General features: G+C 52.9%; 2 protein-coding genes across 2 annotated transcripts in view; both read left to right on the top strand.

Annotated features, from left to right (window-relative positions):
- Positions 1–12,368, top strand: part of FANCE (FA complementation group E) — a 28,221-nt gene extending 15,853 nt beyond the window's left edge. Inside the window, exons 5-13 of the mRNA XM_006144240.3 lie at positions 1–464; positions 1,187–1,231; positions 1,518–1,586; positions 1,846–1,989; positions 2,362–2,485; positions 2,690–2,768; positions 5,285–5,351; positions 8,429–8,554; positions 11,923–12,368. The exon at positions 1–464 is cut by the window's left edge and continues 188 nt beyond it. Coding sequence (XP_006144302.1) covers positions 1–464; positions 1,187–1,231; positions 1,518–1,586; positions 1,846–1,989; positions 2,362–2,485; positions 2,690–2,768; positions 5,285–5,351; positions 8,429–8,554; positions 11,923–12,024 — 1,220 coding nt within the window. The 3' untranslated portion in view covers positions 12,025–12,368. The remainder of the gene's footprint in view (positions 465–1,186; positions 1,232–1,517; positions 1,587–1,845; positions 1,990–2,361; positions 2,486–2,689; positions 2,769–5,284; positions 5,352–8,428; positions 8,555–11,922) is intronic.
- A 1,107-nt stretch (positions 12,369–13,475) lies between these two features.
- On the top strand, positions 13,476–15,999 carry RPL10A (ribosomal protein L10a). The gene is made up of 6 exons (XM_006144184.3): positions 13,476–13,615; positions 13,918–13,992; positions 14,073–14,153; positions 14,495–14,643; positions 15,345–15,517; positions 15,797–15,999. The coding sequence occupies exons 1-6, from the start codon at positions 13,611–13,613 to the stop codon at positions 15,965–15,967; spliced, it is 654 nt and encodes a 217-aa protein (XP_006144246.1). The 5' UTR covers positions 13,476–13,610; the 3' UTR covers positions 15,968–15,999.
- The last annotated feature ends 2,744 nt before the right edge of the window (positions 16,000–18,743 follow it).

Here is an 18,743-nt window from a genome sequence, read left to right as displayed (position 1 = left end):
AAAGGGATGTGGGTGGTGAGGTCTCTGTCCAGGGAGCCTCCCCACTGTCCAAAAGCTGCCAGAGACAGCTGCAAGGTCTGTGCAGGAGGCTGGGCCAGGGGGGCAGGGGGCTGACATTGCCCCAGGGCACAGAGCCTGGGAAGGAAGGAGAGCAAGAGACGGATAAGGACTCCCTGAAGCCAGGGAAACGCAGAAAGGAGCCAGAGGAGGAGCCAGAGGACGAGCCTGCCAGCCCCGAGGGGCAGAGGGCTCCCAAAAGGTTTCGGTGTTTGCAAAGGGAAGAAGAGAAAGATCGTGAGGAGGAGAGACCTGAGCGAGAGCCGCTGGAATCCCTGGCAGACGGAGGAGGCACTTCACACGTTGAGAATCAGCCCGTCACGGCAGCTGAGACCAGTGAGGCTGGGCAGAGTCTGGAAGGTGCCGAGGACGTCGTGGGGACTTTGGAGTTGCCCCCAGCTCTCCAGGTACTGGGTGGGAGGCTGAGGCGAATGATCTTTCAGGAGCACCCGTCCATCCGTGCGAGGGCTGGTTGGGACGCTCTTTCCCGGCTGGGATGCCTAGTCTGGAGCAAAGCAGAGGGCGAGCTGGAGAGAAGACTCCTCGGGGTAGCGAAGGGAATTACGAGGGCGGGAAACACCTCCCAGTGATGTAACGTGGCGTTGAAGGGTACCAGGCCAGGGTAGAAGCTTGGAGCCACCGTGCACACACCATCTATGGCAGTGGGAGGATGGAGCCGGCACCCAGCCTCCCAGCCCAAAGCCTGGCTCTGCTCCCTGTGAGTCTGAGCGCAGAGAAGACAAGTCTAGACAGCTGGGTTTCATTTGGGCCTCGTCTAGTTTGCATTCTTTTTTTTTTTTTAATATTGATTTGATATTTATTATTATTATTTTTAAATTTGCTATAGAGCATGTGTGCTTACCAGAGAGGGAGAGAAGAAGTGGGGAGCAAGCTGCCAGGTCCAGGACTCAAACTGTGGTCGGCCATGTGGGAGTCCAGTGCCTTAATCATCACGCCACCTGCTGGCCCCTCTAGTTTGCATTCTCAGGCTTTTCCCAGGATACAGGCTTCTTGCTCTTGGCTCTCCTAGGTATTTTTTGCCACTAGCTCTCCCTGGTGGAGCCCCCCCAGGAGAGAGAGCTGGGACTGGGCTGTGGGCGGACTTGGCAGTGAGAGGCTCTCTCCACAGGGCCAGGTTCCCAGGCTGCAGCAGCTGCTGAAGACCTTCGAGGAGGTGACTGACCCTACTCTGCCCTCCACAGCCCTTCTTCCCCCGGCCGCCCGGACCCTAACCATGCTTGGGGAAGCCCCGTGCAGCGAGGCACAGGCCGGCTGGGAGGTGGGGTTGGAGTGGAGTCTCAGGACAGTTGCTGCGGGGCTTTCCCCGCCTACGTGTAGACATTCGGTGTGATGCCAGGCAAGTTCCTTCTCGGCACCTCCCAGGATCTCAGTCACTCCCTCTGCATCAGGGACTTGTCATGGAGGGCTCTGCCAGCCTAACATGGGATTTGCCTCCCCAGGGGCTGGAGGAGGTGAGGGACGCTGCCCCAGGGGAACTGCAGCTCCTTCACGAATGCAGTCCCAGCCAGGTGAGTCTGGACAGTCGCACCCCTTCCCCCAGCTTCCCATTCCGATTTCATGTGGATTTAGGAGGTGGTTTGCTGCTTTCTTCCTCCCAGGGCTAGGCGTCGCCCTGATGTCTCCAGGACTCAGTCCTCTCTTTGAGGAAGCCCTCCCAGCCTCACCTTGCCCTTGACCTGGGCGTCTTTGCCCTGCCCCCCCACTGCCTGGCAGAGACCGGCTGGTTGTCCGCGTCTTTCTTCCTACCGACCCTCCCCACCCCCGCAGATGGACTTGCTGTGTGCCCAGCTGCAGCTCCCCCGGCTCTCGGACGGGGGGCTCCTGCAGCTCTGCACCTGGCTGCTGGCCCTTTCTCCAGACCTCAGCTACGGCAATGCCACAGTGCTGACCAGGAGCCTCTTTCTTGGACGGGTAGGTGCTCTGGGAGGCACTTGGGGTGCCAGGGCCACTGGGGGAGCATCCGCGCCCTCAGGAGGGTGGTACACAGGAGGGGGTTTTCAGCCCTCAGTGTCCGGCCTGTTGGCAGCCAGGGAGGCCAAGAGTCCCTGCTCACCTGGTAGGACACAACCCCGCCATCTGCCCACAGAGTGCTCTCTTATCTCTGGTCCCAGATCCCTTCCAGAAGCTGATCAGGGGGCTTGCTGGAAGCTTCAGTGAGTGGGCCCACATGAACCCTAAGTAGAAGAACTTGGTTTTGTTGTCACGTGCCTTTGAAATATGTGTCTGAGAACCATTTCTTGAAGGGAAGAAGAAAATTCACTTTTCCCTCCCCCTCGGGTGTAGATCCTCTCTCTGACTTCCTCAGCCTCCCGCCTGCTCACAACCGCCCTGACCTCCTTCTGCACCAAGTACCCCTACCCCGTCTGCAGAGCCCTCGTCGGCCCGCTGCTCCAGGACCCAGGCCTAGGTAATCCTGGAACCGGCCCCAGGCCCGGTAGCTCCAGCCTCTCTGTTTCGAGCACCCTTCACTTAGAGTGGCCCTGGCGAGGCTTGGGATATCGAGGGGGAAGAGGCCAGCTGCTGCTCTGATGGTGGCCCTGTAAGGGACTAGGTATCCCATCCCCACGGGTCCCCTCCTCTGCCGTGTCCCAGATTTTCTCTGGTCTACCAGGTCCAGCTCAAACACAGTTACTGTGCTGCCTTACGAAGGATGCGACCCTGGAGCCGAGCACACGTGTTCTAATGCTGGGGTGAGTGTGCTGGGCTCCGTGGTTCGCCACCACCCTCTCCCTGAGGCCAGGCCCGCTCCATGGCCTCTTCTCACCGTTCACTGCTACCTGAACCCGTCCAGAACCTTCCCACCTACAGGCCCAGCAAGCTGTGCAGCTCGGGAAGACTGAGCCAGGGCTTGCAGCCTTCCCACTTCTGCCTCTGTAGGGCGAAGAGACTGGCTCTGTGCCAGGTGTCTTGGGGAAAGCGGGAGAGAGACTGGGGCCCTGCTCTTGCGTGTCCACAGCGTAGTCGGGACACGGCGCAGTGGCCAAGAGCACTGGCTCCGGAGCCAGACAGTCATGATTTCAAATCTCAGCCTTGCCTGTTACTTGAATGTATGAACTTAGGCAAGTTACCCCATCTGTCTGAGCCTGTTTCTCATAGGAAAAGGGGGTGATACGTACTTTGTAATATCTTCTTTTTTCTTTTTAAATATTTATTTAATTTTATTTATTCATTCATATATTTTTAATTTGACCAGAGAGAGACAGAGATAGGGAGAGAAAGGGAAAGTGAGAAAGCAAGCCACCAGGTCTGGGGACTCGAACCCTGGTCGGCCATGTGGGAGAGTTCAGCGCCTCAATCACCATGTCACTTCCCGGTCCCCACACTTTGTAATATTTTCTAGATGTTAAATATGAGGATGCATATAACGAATTTAACACAGCATCCAGCAAGTGTGTTAAATTGGGGTATTAAAATTGGTGAGTGGACTAGTCAGTGATGTGGTGGTGAAGGCAGCTGGATCCCACATGGCTGACTGCCCGGTTCAAGTCCAGGACCTGGTGGCTTGAAAAACATGCTGGGCACATGGGCCTGTGTGCCCAAAATTCCAAGAGGAAATTGGAGGAGGGATTGCAGAGTGGCCACTCCTGCCCCCGGGGCAGGGGAGCTTTCTCACTTTCTCCTTCTCTCTCACTCTCTCATGCGCATGTACCCTATAGTAAAAACTAAAGGAAAGAAAAAGATGTGAAATACTGACTAAATGAGGCCCCACTGGACACAGATGTGAAACAGAAAGCACTCAGTATAATATGCGAGGGCAACAGTTTTAAGAATAGCAGCCCCAGGGAACCAGCAGTTAGCATAATGGCTGTGTCGCTGGACTCCCATGTAGTCAACCGTGGTTCGCGTCCCGGACCCGGTGGCTTAAATCTCACACCGGGCGCGTGTGCATGCGTGCCCAAGATCCCAAGAGGAGAATGGAGGAGAAGGGATTGCGGCGTGACCATCCCCCCGGGGGGTGATTTCTCGCTTTCTGTCTCTCTGTCTCTCTCTGTCTGGCGAGCGCACGCGCCCTATAGCGAAAAACCTCTCCAAAAAAAAAAAAGAATAGCAGCCCCCCACTCCTCAAGCACTTTCTTTTTTTTTTTTTTTTTTTGGAGAGGTTTTTCGCTATAGGGCGCGTGCGCTCGCCAGACAGAGAGAGACAGAGAGACAGAAAGCGAGAAATCACCCCCCGGGGGGCTGGTCACGCCGCAATCCCTTCTCCTCCATTCTCCTCTCAGGATCTTGGGCACGCACACACACGCGCCCGGCGTGAGTTTTAAGCCACCGGGTCCGGGACGCGAACCACGGTTGACTACATGGGAGTCCAGCAACATAGTCATTACGCTAACTGCTCATCCCTCAAGCACTTTCTGTGTGCTGTAGATTTTCAGTCCTGTGAGGTAGATGCCACTGCTGCCTTAGAGAGGAAAACTCTGCTCAGGGAGGTTAGAGGACTTGGCCAAAGGTCACAGAGCCAACAGTGATAAAGCTTGGGATGAAACCAGGAAACCAGTTTCCCCTGAAAGTGCTGGCTGTTCAGACAGGGCGAGGACTGTGCGTGGAACAGGGAGGGCAGTCGGAATGGACGTCGCACGGGTGGGGTGCTGCAAGGAAGGCTCACCCACTCTAGGAAACCTCGGTGTCGTCTCACTCTGTCACCGCCTTTCTCTGAGTCCTCTTCACCTTTTGTTCTCCGGCTGCATCTTTTTTTTTTTTTTTTTGAGAGATTTTCATTGTAGGGCGCGTGCACTCGCCAGACAGAGAGAGACATAGAGACAGAAAGCGAGAAATCACCCCCCAGGGGGGATGGTCACGCCGCAATCCCTTCTCCTCCATTCTCCTCTCAGGATCTTGGGCACGCACACACACGCGCCCGGCGTGAGTTTTAAGCCACCGGGTCCGGGACACGAACCGCGGTCGACTATGCGGGAGTCCAGCGACATAGCCATTATGCTAACTGCTGGTTCCCTCCGGCTGCATCTTGAGTACTGGTTGTTTCAGGAGGCCTTCTTATACCTCACTACCAAACCCTTTATCGCCTGCTCCTGGGCATCTCCGGGCTGTTGCCCTCCTGGCACACCATGGGCCGCTGCCAGCACGGGGGCTCTGAGGCGTGGGCTGGGGATCCTGCTGACCCTGGGGTTCTGTCCTGCTGTGGGGCTCGGGAGCAGCGGATACCCGGGCTCAGGTGGGAGGCGCCTCTCACCCGGCCTTGGCTTTGCAGACAGATCTTGGAGCTGCCCTGGAAGGAGGAGACCTTTGTGGTGTTACAGTCACTCCTGGAGCGGCAGGTGAGCAGGCTGTCCTGGGAAGAATGGACAGAGAAGTCGTGGGGGGCATGGGGCACCTGGTTTCTGAATCCTTCAGCGACAGAGGGGCAAGTGGGACGGCTGCCCTGGAGCAGGAGGTGGAGGGCTCCGCGGCTGGCAAGGCTGGTAGCAGTCTACAGCGTGGCCACTCCAGCTCCACATCTTACTAGCTGTGAGGCTTGGGATGGGATTTTTTTGATGTGTGTACAAATTTAATATTATTTTGGAATAGGTGATAGATACGAATGTTCACAATTTTAAAAGCTCACAATGATACAGTGAAGGGCCAGCAGGTGGCTTAGTGATTAAGGCACTGGACTCTCACATGGCTGACCATAGTTCGAGTCCCAAACCCAGCAGCTTAAATATCACACCAAGTGTATGTGCATGTGTGCCCAAAGTCCTGAGGGGAATATGGAGAAGGGATTGTGGCATGGCCATCCCCCGGGGGTGAGTGTTCCCTTTCCCTCTCTCTGTCTCTTTCTGGCAAGTGCATGTACCCTATGGGAAAAAAAAAAACTAAAAGCATGTACCCTATGGGAAAAAAAAAAAACTAAAAATAAATAAATAAAAATAAAATGAGGGCCAGCAGGTGGTGTGGTGGTTAAAGGCGCGAGACTCCCACATGGCCGACTGCAGCTTGAGTCCCAGACCTGGCGACTTGCTTTCTCACTTTCCCTTTCTGTCTGGTAAAATTAAAAAATAATAGTAACAAATGAAATTAAATAAATAATTCTTTTTAAATGATATATTTCCCTTCTCTTCTCCCAGCCATCTAAATATTTTTCTCTAGCAGAACCCTCCCAAGGTGCTTTATATATATATATGCATGTTTAAATTTTAGAATTTCCTTTCCGTTCCTCTTCTTTTTATGTAGAATATAACACATCAGATTCAGGGTTCCCTGTACCTGTTTTTATTTGCCATGACATTTTGATGATTTTTTTCCATATCAGTACATAATTTTTTTTTTTTTACCTTGTATATAAAACAATAATATACTTTTTCTTTTTGGCCAGAGAATATGTGCACTCGCCAGAGAGAGAGACAGAGACAGAGACAGAGGAGGAGAGGGAAAGCCCCTCCCAGTGAGGCGTGGTCGGACCTTCTCCATTTCTCTATCCTGTTAGGATTTGTACCATGCTCACACATGGACCTGGTGGGGATTTTCTGTTTCTGTTTTTTTTGTAATTGAGATTTATTGGTTGTGTCAAGATCAGTACAGACATTTCAATTTGTACCCAATTCTTAACATACGTACCAAAAATTTAAAAAGCCAAGTATAGGGATTCTTTGTAAGTTATTCCAGTGACGTTCCAGCTTCAAATTTGTAGGCAAATATAGGGCACGTGTGCTCGCCAGACAGAGAGAGAGACATTAGAGACAGAAAGCGAGAAATCACCCCCCCCAGGGGGGATGGTCACACCACAATCCCTTCTCCTCCATTCTCCTCTCGGGATCTTGGGCACGCACGCACACACGCCCGGCGTGAGTTTTAAGCCACCGGGTCCAGGACGTGAACCACCACGGTCGACTACGTGGGAGTCCAGCGACATAGCCATTATGCTAACTGCTGGTTCCTAAAGAGTGGTTTTCTTTAGGAAACAATACTACTAAAAAACATAATAGAAGTAATTTAAAATACTCAAGACACATTGAATGCATGACCGTGACTCCTAACTGCCATTCAGTATGCTTTGTATTTAGGATATAAAAACTACCCACCCGCCCCCACCTATGGAATGGTAAGCTGACACGCAAGAGAGTCAAAGCCTCCTATAAGTCAATATCCCACTGTTTTCTGGTTGTGCTGAAAAAGAAACAACCAGTAAATGACTTCACCTCTTTAAAAAAAGCATTTACACTTAAAAAAAATGGGATGAGGTGGGATTCTCTCCTTAAAAATGTTTCTAGAGCTACTAAAAAACTTGCATTTAGAAAATAGTTGATAAAAATATTCCTCTGGATTGTACGAGAAGGGAGACAGCCCCACTGATAAGACATGGGCTATGATACTACTCAGACTTGACTTCTTTCTCGCCTGCTTCATCAGAGGGTGGCCTCTCCTCATTTTTAGTTCCTCCATTTTCTGCAGGTAAATCTTTCGTGCCTCGGTTGGCCACTGCAGCCTGTCTCCCCTTTGCTCCCCTTTGCCTTTTGTTTGAACTCTTCTGTCTGAAGATTTATCCTTCCCTGCCGCCTTTTTTGGCTTCGTCTCCACTTTTGCAGAAGCAGGTTTAGCCGACAACCTCACTCATCTCCTCTTTGGCTCTTCCTTGGCCGCCCTTTGGCTGAGCTTACTTTTCTCTTGGGCATCTTGGCTGCGGATAGGGTGCGTCCTGGGTGCCTGATGAGGCTGCGGAGCACCTAGGGCCTTTGCGGAGTTGAGCGGATAAACCGTATTGCTCCTCCCGCCATCCGAGCTGCTGGAACTCGCGGCCTGGATCTGGTGTGTTTTTCAGGCACCAGGGCCAGGATTTGAACTGTACCATTGACCATGTAAGATCTGGTTCCCTTACCCACAGGCTCCTGGGCCTGACTACTCCCTAAAATGCTGTGTCGCTTGTTTATATCTTAGGGACTGACCTAACTTCTATGCCTCAATTTCCTCATCTACAAAAGGGGGTTAATGTAGTACCTTGTAGGTAAGAGTGGGTTTACGTGAGCGCGATGGTGTAAAGTGCTCAGGGGGTACCTGATGCAGAGCGCTCAGTAAATTATCACCAAGGGCTCAGCTACGCTGGCAGCATCCCTTGGGACCTCTCGTTCCATTCCGTCTTCGGCCCGAGCCAGGCTGCCCTTTGGTCTAACCTGAGCCTGTGTAATAGTGGCCCCCATCTCTGGAGACTTTGGTGTCAGGTTTCTGTGCGTTACCTCATTTGTGCGTTTCACAGTCTTCAGAGTTAGGTATGATGAGCCCCTTTATAAAGGTGTGGATATTGGGACTTAGCTTGGTTAAGCAGCTGCCCAGGAAGGGGCAGAGTTGGGAATGGAACCTAGGGCTGGCCAGGAAGAGCCCAGAGCTTTCCTGTAATGCTGCTCTGTCTCCCACTCTGCAGGTGGAGGTGACCCCTGAGAAGTTCAGCGTCCTGATCGAGAAGCTCTGTCAAGAGGGCCTGGTGGCCGCCACCTCCATGGCCTACGCCAAGCTCATGCTGACAGTGATGACCAAGTACCAGGCCAGTGTGAGTGTCGTCAGGGCCGTGGGGCTGGTCCTGCTGCCACCAGGGGGTACAGTACATTTACTGGGGATAAGACCCTGAGTGTTAGCCCCGGACTAGGAAGGGGGACTGCTTAGAAGGTCATCCATCCAGTTGCCTTGCTTTAGTCGGATACTGTGTGGGGAACTGGAAAACCAACAGTGATTGTAATGCAGTCCCCACGTGGAGGGCCCTGGCCCCCATCCTAGGCTGGTGAGAGGAGAGAAACAGGACAGAAAACTGTCTGCCTGGTAAGAGCCAGGTGAGATACGTGCTCAGGGCAATTAATAGCAAAGGAAGACACAGCTAAGCCTTGTTTGTGGCCTGGAATTGGGACAGGCTTCCTGTTTTTATTTTATTATTTTTTTTAAGAGAGATTTTTGCTATAGGAAGCATGTGCTAGCTGGAGAGACAGAGAGACAGAAAGTGAGAAATCCACCCCCCGGGGGATGGCCACATCACAAGCCCATCTCCTCCGTCCTCTCAGGATTTTGGGCATGCACGCACATGTGCCGGGTGTGCCAGGTCCGGGACTCGAACCATGGTCATCCATCTGGAAGTCCAGCACCTTTAACTACCACACCAGCTGCTGGCCCCTCCAGTTGTTGGCTTTTATCCTTTTCTTGGAGTGGGAGATATCACAGGCTCCCTTGATAATTTAATTTATTTATTTATTTTTATTTTTGCTGTGGGGCACATGTGTTTGCTGTAGACAGAGAGAGACAGAGAGACAGAAAGCGAGAAATCACCCCCCCTGGGGGGTGGCCACACTGCAATCCCTTCTCCTCCATTTTCCTCTTGGGATCTTGGGCACGCATGCACACGCGCCCGGCGTGAGTTTAAGCCACCAGGTCCAGGACTCGAACCACAGTTGACTACATGGGATCTAGCAACATAGCCATTACGCCAACTGCTGTCCCCTGGTATGAGTTTTAAGTCACCAGATCTGGGACTCGAACTGCGGCCGACCATGTGGGAGTCCCAGCAATGTAACCACTACACCATCTGCTGCTCCCAATAATTTTATTTTTAGTTTATTTTACTCATAATGGAGAGCACATATATGAAAGAGAGGGGGGCGCTCTTGCCAGGATCTTCCTTCCCCCAGCCCTTCAGCTCTTCAGGATCTTGGGCGCACACTGACTGTGTCTCAGGCCTGCCAGTCTGGGGATCCAAACTCCCAGCTGGGCATGCAGCGTCCAGCACTGCAGTTCATACACGACCTGCCATGCTGTGCCTCCAGCCTGGGTCCACTTGCTGATCTGATGGGACCTATCGACGCTCCCAGAAAAGTGGAAATACGAACTTGCATCTGCTGCACAAGTTCAGGGTACGCCTACGGATCCTCTGAACACCCACTGCAGACGCTGGAGGAGGGACTTCCAATACGAGGCACCCGGGGCTGTGCTGGGCCTTTCAGCCGGGTGACTTGGTCAGCTCTGCATTATGAAGAGGCCTGGCTTCTGCACGAATGGAGAGGGATTGGAGAGTGAAGAATTGTTTAACTTTATTTATTGTTGTTATTACTATTTAATTTGACCAGAGAAAGAGAGAGGTAAAGTGGGAAAGCAACCTACCAGGTGTGGAACTCAAACCATGGTTGGCCACATGGGAGTCTAGTACCGTAATCACCATGCCACCTGCTGGCCCCACTCCTACTACACACTTCTGACACCAGATGTGGTTTCCCTGTACATAAGCAAGCCGGCCATCAGATCGGTAGTAAAGACCAACTGGGTGTCCTCTAATTCAATTACGTTCCACAACTGTCTACCTGGAGGTACAGTCAGATCCCAGATCCCACAGGTAGAGGACGCAATCCCACAGGAGTGCCCCAGCGTCTGATGCTAATTACAAGTTTCAGATTTTTTGTGATTTTTTTTTGAGAGGTTTTTGTTATAGGGCGTGTGCGCTTGCCAGAAAGAGAGAGACAGAGAGACAGAAAGTGAGAAATCACCCCCCAGAGGGGACGGTCACGCCGCAATCCCTTCTCCTCCATTCTCCTCTCGGGATCTTGGGAACGCATGCCCATGCGCCCGGCGGGAGTTTAAGCCACCAGGTCCAGGACTCGAACCACGGTCGACTACATGGGAGTCCAGCGACATAGCCATTACGCTGACTGCTGGTCCCCTCAGGTTGTTTTTACTTGTGCTTCCGACTGACCGGCTATAAATCAGGGTTCCCACAACTCACACCCCTTCTTAGGTTTGTTTTTTTTTTAAAGAACTATTTTATTTAATTTTATTTATTATTATTTTAAATTTGACCAGAGCCAGAAAGAGAGAGGGAGGGAAAGTGAGAAAGCAAGCCACCAGGCCTGGGACCTAAACCATGGTCGGCCATGTGGGAATCCAGCATCCCAACCATCATGCCACCTGCTGGTCCCAGCCTGAGGTTTGATGGATTTGCTAGAGCAGCTCACTCAGGGACACAGGGACTTCTATTCATTTACTGTGCATTGTCAAGGGTATTTTAAAGGACACAAGTGGAGAGATGCATGGGACAAGGCATGTGGAAAGGGGCATGGAGCTTCTCTGTCCTCTTCAGGTGCACTACCCTCTAGAAACACCCATGTGTTCAGTTCTCAGGAAATTTACCCAAACTCTACCAAGGTTGAGGAGTGGCAGGCCTGAAAGCCCGCCTTAGTCTTTCCTGGGCCAGCCTTCAACGTGAAGCTACCTGAGGGCTGCTAGCCATCAGGCCACTCCCCAGCTCACAGGAAGACTCCGGCCAGCCCCTGTGGCACCTGAAAGGCTACCCCTGCAGTGCTGGATGCCACATGGCTACCCTGGTCCAGATCCCAGTAGACCCCAAAAGGACACGTGGGCAGTCAGTGTCCTGAGGAGCTGCGGGACTGGGGAAAGGGATTGCGGCAGTGTGACAGCGCTCTAGTGAGGGTGCCGTCTGTCTCTCCCTTTCTCTCCTCCCTTCCCGTCCCTCTCTCCCCATGCTTGTGCATGTGCTTTTTATCATTAAAAAGAGTATCCCTTTGAAGTGTTTCCAAAGATTTTAGGAGTTCTGTGCCAGGAAACTGGGATGAAGACCAAATACATATTTTTAGAATATCCGTGTGGATGCAGTACCGCATATGAAGTGCTGCCACGAGTAAGCACCCAGTAATTGCCAGCTGTCATTCATACGGCTGGCTTGTAAGTTGTGTAGCTAGCGTTTGCTTCCAGACCCGCCTGAACCCGTGCTTGGTTAGCCCTGGTAAAATCATATGGTTCGAATGCTCAGGACTCTCCTCCTCTGTCGTCCCTGTGTCCCGGCTTCTGCCTAAACAGCCCATGGGGTAGTGAGGGTGAGGAGGAATCAGCCGCTGGAGCCAGGACATGGTTCTTCCTTCTCCACAGATCACTGAGACCCAGAGGCTGGGCCTGGCTGTGGCCCTGGAGCCCAACACCACCTTCTTGAAGAAGTCCCTACAGGCTGCCCTGAAACATCTGGCTGCCTGAGCCTCCTCCAAGGGGCTGCCGTCCTGGAGCTCCGACACCAACTTCCTGAAGACTGAGCCTGACCATCCCAGGGTCCAGCTGCCTTCCTGCTTCCAACCAGCAGGGGCAACCCTGGGCTGCCGGGCTGCTGAGCTGTAATTTTTAATGGGCTGCTGGTCCTGGGCTCACTCCTCACCACTCCTGTCAGGCTGCAGGGGCAGAAACTGATCGGCCTTAGTGGGACCCAAGCAGGCCCAGAGTAGGCATATGATGCTCCAGGAAACCTGGGGTGTATAACCCTCTGTGTTATTGTGTCCGACTTGAATCATTTATCAATGGTATTTAATAAAACGGAAGGTCACCAACGTCTCACTACAAGCAGTGTTTGCGCAAATTTTCTGTTAACTATTTGTTGAACCCAATCCCCACCCTCTTCACCGCCGCACTCAGTGACGTGGGCATCTTACTTCCTGGTGAAGGGAAGGAGGGAGGTTTGGTTCTGATGTCCATTCACCCAGATTCTGTGGGCCAGTGCGTGGCAGCACCCACCCTAGCCCTAAAGAGCTGCCCGTTGAGTAGATGATGTGTGGGGAGGACTGGGGTCTTAGTCTGGAGTTGGGGAAAGGTTTCAGGCAGATGCCATTTGAGGAGAGAGATAAAGATCTCCTGGGTTTACTGGGGGAGGGTGGCTGAAAAGCGGATGAGACCCATTGGACAAAAAGGGCAGGGCCAGTTCCATGGCTCAGCGTAAAGCACTGCTGAAGAGTAACAAGAGCCCACATGGCAACTGCAGTTTGAATCCCCACCTGTTACGCTGAAACGTGCACACGTGAGTGCCCCAGGACTAATGACCTAGAGGAAGGGGACTGCGGTGTGACCAACCCCCATGGAGGGTACTCCTCTCTTCCGCGTGTACGTGCATGTACTCTGCAGTGAATTAAAAACATAAAGAAGTATTTTTCGAAAAGGTAGTCTGGTTCACATCTATTCCCACGGCCACCTAGCTGGACGCCTTGTTCCCAGGGGACACTTAACATGCAGATGTTACTGAATCAACTACCAAGTGAAATCCCAACACTACCTTTCTAGCTCTTTCCAATGGCAGGTGTAGGGGCAGAGCCTTCCTTGAAAGCCGTGAGTCCTTGTTGGAGCAAGATGATGAGGGAGGAAGGCCAGGCTAGGAATATTAAGCGTGTTTTCAAGAACAGAAGCTGGTGGGGAGGGCAGGAGGAAGCGGCAGAGGAGACCTGAGGGAGGGACACGCACGGGGATCACGCTGTGAGCTGAATCCCTGTGCTGTTCCCCGTCCGTGGACGACTGCAGCTCCAGCCCTGACCCAGCAGCAGCTGGCGCGGCGGGGACATTCCCAGGGAGCCGCGGGCCCCAGGACCACCGCAGCTGGGTCCGCCTGCTCCAGGGTCCAGCTGTACAACTCGCAACCACGCCCACCAGGGGCCGGGGACGGTGCCTCCTGGGACTAAGCGACCCAATCACCTCCTGGAAATAGGCCGGAGGAGCAAGGCATTTCTCGCGAGAGCAGAACCGCTATTTCTGCGCATGCGCGAAGCTAGCTAGTCTCTTTTCCGGGTTTCGCGGCGTGAAGCACCATGAGGTGAGAAGTGTTTTCGGTGCTATCTGTGTCCATCCGGGCCTCTGGGTGCCGCGTCGGGGATGGGGACCCTGTTGGGCCACTCGGGAGTCCTTGCGCCGTGTCCGCCTCGGGGCATTTTTGGCCGGATCGGGTCGCGGGTCCAGTCCCCAAGAGGACCCCTCTTCGCAGCTCGGATCTGGCTCTGGGCCCCATCCTCCCCACCTGGGCCCCCGCGCGCGGTTCTCCGCTCCGGGACCGCGGGGACTCGCGAGGGTGCGGAGCCCGCATCCCGGCCTGAGCGCGCCCTCGCTTCTCTCCCGCAGCAGCAAAGTCTCTCGCGACACCCTGTACGAGGCGGTGCGGGAAGTCCTGCACGGGAACCAGCGCAAGCGCCGGAAGTGAGTGGGGCTCTGGCTAGGGCAGCACCCGGGCGGGTTCGGGAGGCGGGCTGCTGGCTGACACGGTTCGTATCTCGAAGGTTTTTGGAAACGGTGGAGTTGCAGATCAGCTTGAAGAACTATGACCCTCAGAAGGACAAGCGCTTCTCGGGCACCGTCAGGTTGGCAGCGTTCTGATCCCACCCGGCCCTCGGCGCCCCCGTGCCGGCCTCGCTCCCTTGGGCTCTCGCTGGCCCGATGCAGGCGCGCGGTACCGAAGTGCCTGGGTAGTTCAGACCCCCTGCCCGGGGCAGGCGTGGCTGGACGGACCCCCACCCTGGGTCTTAAAACATGAGGGGAGGCGTGGGGAGGCCTCGGCCGAGCCCGCCGGCCAGTCTGAGAAGCCAGACTGGCTGTTGGTGAATGCGGACCTTCTGGGTAAGGCTGCTGCAGTCCCAGGCCCCTTCACCTGCCCTCGCCACCCTGGCTTGGCCTGACCTGTTGTGTCCCCCCCAAAACGCAGGCTTAAGTCTACTCCCCGCCCCAAGTTTTCCGTGTGTGTCCTGGGGGACCAGCAGCACTGCGACGAGGCCAAGGCTGTGGATATCCCCCACATGGACATCGAGGCGCTGAAGAAACTCAACAAGAATAAGAAGCTGGTCAAGAAGCTGGGTGCGTGCTGCGGTGTAGTTTTGAATTTGGGGTAGTGGTGGGGGCAGTTTGCGGAAATGCTTTCTGCCTTTTGATTTTTACATGAGTGGGTAGAATTTCCAAGGAGAGGGTCTGGGCTGCTCTGAGTTGTTCAAGTGTGAGCTGCAGTTTGAGCTTTAAGAAGCTGCCTTCTTCTCTTGGTTTAAGGATCGCATTTTATATAGAGGGAAGCTTGAAACTCAGCGGAGTTGACCGGCCAGGTGCTGGTGAACTGTGAATTGTAATTTCTAATTTACTGGGCTCTAATACAATTTCTTTTTTGAGGTGGTCCTATGTGGCCTTGGTAGAGGTGTTCAATTCATTTCACAGGTAGCAACAGATGTGAGCCCAGTTATGTACCCAACACCTACAGCTAGGGGATGAGAAGGCAAAATTTGAGTCCAGGCAGCCTTGCCCAGAGTACCCGTGTGTTGACCAATGTGCGGCACTGTTGTAGACTGGACCAGCCTGGTCTTCTGAGACCAGAACTGAGGACCAGTAAAGTCTGGTGGAGTTAAAACACTGGTAACAGCGCAGGCGTTGGGAAGGGTTACTAAGATTTGGTGTGTGGACAGGAAAGAGGACTCTGATTGGACTCTGTTTCTGGCCCGGTTACCATGTTGGGAGGTACGCCTCAGTGACTAGGTCCTAAGCATCCAGTGGGTGCTTCCTCTCTTTACCAGCCAAGAAGTATGATGCCTTTTTGGCCTCAGAGTCCCTGATCAAGCAGATCCCACGAATCCTGGGCCCCGGTCTAAATAAGGCCGGCAAATTCCCGTCCCTGCTGACACACAATGAGAACATGGTGGCCAAAGTCGATGAGGTGAAGTCTACAATCAAGTTCCAGATGAAGAAGGTAAGACTGGACTTGCTGTTGGTGAGGATGCACAGTTGGGCTGTATTGGCAGGGTCCAGGTTTTAACCTGTGTTTAAGCAATGGCCAATAGGAACCTTGGCTTTATTTTTGTAGACACTTAAAAGATACTTGACAGGATCCTTGAGCAGGATGAGAGGTTTTCTAATAGCCTCTTCTCTGCCTGGGGCCAAGTCTGTGCATATAGATAACTAGGGGAGGAGGAACAGGTCATCTGCCATCTTCCACTTTCTTGGCTTGACCCACTCTTAATTCCCCCAGGTGCTGTGTCTGGCTGTGGCTGTTGGCCATGTGAAGATGACAGACGATGAGCTTGTGTACAATATCCACTTGGCTGTTAACTTCCTGGTGTCATTACTCAAGAAGAATTGGCAGAATGTCCGGGCTTTATACATCAAGAGCACCATGGGAAAGCCCCAGCGTCTGTATTAAAGCACATCTTAATAAATTCTAGTGCCACCATCCCACCTTGTCTGTGATTAGGGCAGAGTGTGCGCATGCTCGTGTGTGTGTGTGTGTGGGGGGGGGTCCTATTTTTTGTGTGTGTGGAGAGGTTTTTGCTATAGGGCACATGCGGTTGCCAGACAGAGAGAAGGCAAGAAATCACACACACACACCCCAGGGGGATGGCCATGCCGTAATCCCTTCTCCACCCCTCTCAGGATCTTGGGCACACACACACCTGGCATGAGTTTTAAGCCACCAAGTTTGGGATGTGAACCAAGGTTGACTACATGGGAGTCCAGCCAGCCATTACACTAACTGCTGGTCCCTGAGGGGGTCCTTTGTGAGCTGACAGTTAACAGTTCTTGGTTCTTAGAGCCAAGCCATGCATGTACTGCAGATAGGGTATTCTGCCATCAGAATCATGCAGTCTTGTCCACACCTTGGATATTAAGTATGTGATAATTTGGTAAATAGAGTAGAAGCTTTTGCCATAAGGTGTGTGTGTTCCCTGGGGAGAGAGAGAAGCTGCCTACCCATCCCCCACCCCTGGGAGGGTGGGGTATCCAGTCCACAATCTCCTTTCAGGATTCGGGGCACGCATGTGACCCACACAGTTGGCCATGTGGGACCCAGCTGACTGAATTTTTGTGCTACCTGCTGGCTGTGTTTTGCAGTTGTGCTTCACCTGTGCATTCTGCATAGTAAGGAAGAGAAGATCTTTGATTCACAACCCTGTGCAGAGTTGTCTTTTTTTTTTTTTTTTGTCATAGAGCAAGGCCTGCAGAGGAGAAATGAGAGCTCACCTGCCCAGAGGGGATGGCCTCCATCCCTTCTCCATGCACTTGGAGTAGGCAAGGTCTTAAAACCTTCAGGTCTAGGACTCAAACTGCAGTCGGCCACGTGGGAGTCCAGTGCCTTAGCCACCACTGGATCTGCTGGCTCTTGTCATTTTAGCTTCTAAGTTATAACTTAGTAGGAGGACCAGTAGATGGCATCATGGTCATTTGTTACTACTGCTACTACATTTGGCTTACACTGGATGTGTGGGTGTGTGTGTGCTTCCCCAAAGTCCTGGGAGAAGAAAACGCCTGGCCATGCCCCTGGGTGGTGGGTGGGGAGAGATTTTTCCCTTTCTGTCTAGCTAGCTCAGGTCCTATAGCAAAAAAATCTAAAAAGTTTTTTCAGGTAAGATGGCTGCAGTGTTTCAGGGATGAACAGGGAATTTCAGTTCCCAAGGTCCAGCCTGGTACTTCCTTTTGTCTATTAATATCGGAAAGCGGCATTTCCAGTGCAGGATGGCCAGCTGGTGGCGTTGTGGTTGAGGTGGCTGGATCCCACATGGCCAACCAGTTGAGTTCTGGACCCTACAGCCAGGAAAACGTATACCCAAAGTCCCAAAAGGAAGAAATGGGGACGGGGTTGCCATGTGGCCATTCCCCAAGGTTGGTGGGGTGCTTTCTCAACCTTCCTTGTCTCTGGCAAGTGCCCTCTGCCAAAATGTTAAGATCAGCCTAGGGGGCCAGACAGTGGTGCAAGGGCAAATGCAGTTCCCTTTCTGCCCTGCAAGGTAATCCCACATGGGTTTATTGGGAGAACAAGGTACAACAAAAGTGGAAGTTGGAAACTACCTATAGTTCTATCCAAAGGCTGTATTTCTGTGGTTTTTATTTTCTTTGAGGTTTTCCATATTTTCTGAAGGTACTATATATTTACAAATCCTAAAAAGGGCAATGCCTACAATAGAGCCGAAAGCAATCACCCGAAGGTTGTTTATTGCCCGTGTGATGCTTTAAGCATCTGACAGGACTAGATCTGATGTCCAGGACTGGCATAGTGGGCATCGTTCATAAATGAATTTATTCTGCTCCAGGACATTCTACTTGGCGGGGGCTCTAGTACAAGCCCGCCCTGCAAATAGGTTTGAGTCCTGGGCCATCCTGGGCACGTGGACTTGAGTCAGATCAGGTTTGAGTCCTGGTGTTCAGTGACGAGTGAGCACACTGAACCCAGCTGCAGATTCTCCATCTGAAAACTTGAGGTTGGACCAGAATGGTCTGGAAGACTAGGACTGTCAGATTTGACAAATGAAAAACACCTGAATTTGAGTATCAGAAAAACAATTTTTTCGGTATTGCATGAGGCATACTTTAAAACGTTTACTGAAGTCCAACTCCAACTAGGTCCCCTGCATTTTATTTATACCTCTTCCGGTTCCAGTCAGCAGGACACGCTCTGGCAAAGGCTCTGTCTCATCTGTGATGAGGGAGTCCAGCTGATCTGCCCTGTGAAGTGCTGGACTGGAACAGCCTCCTTGGGAAAATGCCCACTGGAGAGCTTTAAGAGAGCCACACCACCCACCCTCACGCTCCCTCCCTGACTGGTCCTGGCTGGCTGCATGGGCAGGAGGTGGCCTTCCAGAGGATGGGAATGTCACTTCCCTGCTCGGCAGCCATCCTGGGAGAGCATTCACTCTCCCTGAGGATCCTTTCTGCTCTCAGGCGATCTTCACAGGGCTGTGAAGACGTGCTGGTTTAAGCAGGGCACCCAGGAGCAACCCTCCCCAGTGGTGTGACCTTGGGCAAGTTACTTCACTCAGATGAGCTCGGGCCAGCCCAGGCCATGTGCAAGTGCTCAGCCCTGGCCGAAGAGGTGGGAGAAATGTTGGCAGTTGGCAAAGGTTTTGTGGGACCCTCGTATCGTACCTACTTTGTGTGTGGGTGAGGCTTGGTCCCATCAGATGACAGGAAGGTGAGCAGGGGTT

This window comes from Tupaia chinensis, unplaced genomic scaffold (assembly GCF_000334495.1).
Source record: "Tupaia chinensis unplaced genomic scaffold, TupChi_1.0 Scaffold000116_1, whole genome shotgun sequence".
Lineage (NCBI taxonomy): Eukaryota > Metazoa > Chordata > Mammalia > Scandentia > Tupaiidae > Tupaia > Tupaia belangeri.
The sequence above is the reverse complement of the archived record's forward strand: the minus strand, read 5'-3'. Positions and strand labels throughout refer to the sequence as shown.

Coding starts and splice junctions, on each gene's coding strand:
- RPL10A (XM_006144184.3), top strand. Junction 14,154..14,494: donor CGCTTCTCGGGCACCGTCAG/GTTGGCAGCGTT, acceptor CCCAAAACGCAG/GCTTAAGTCTACTCCCCGCC. Junction 14,644..15,344: donor GAAGCTGGTCAAGAAGCTGG/GTGCGTGCTGCG, acceptor TCTCTTTACCAG/CCAAGAAGTATGATGCCTTT.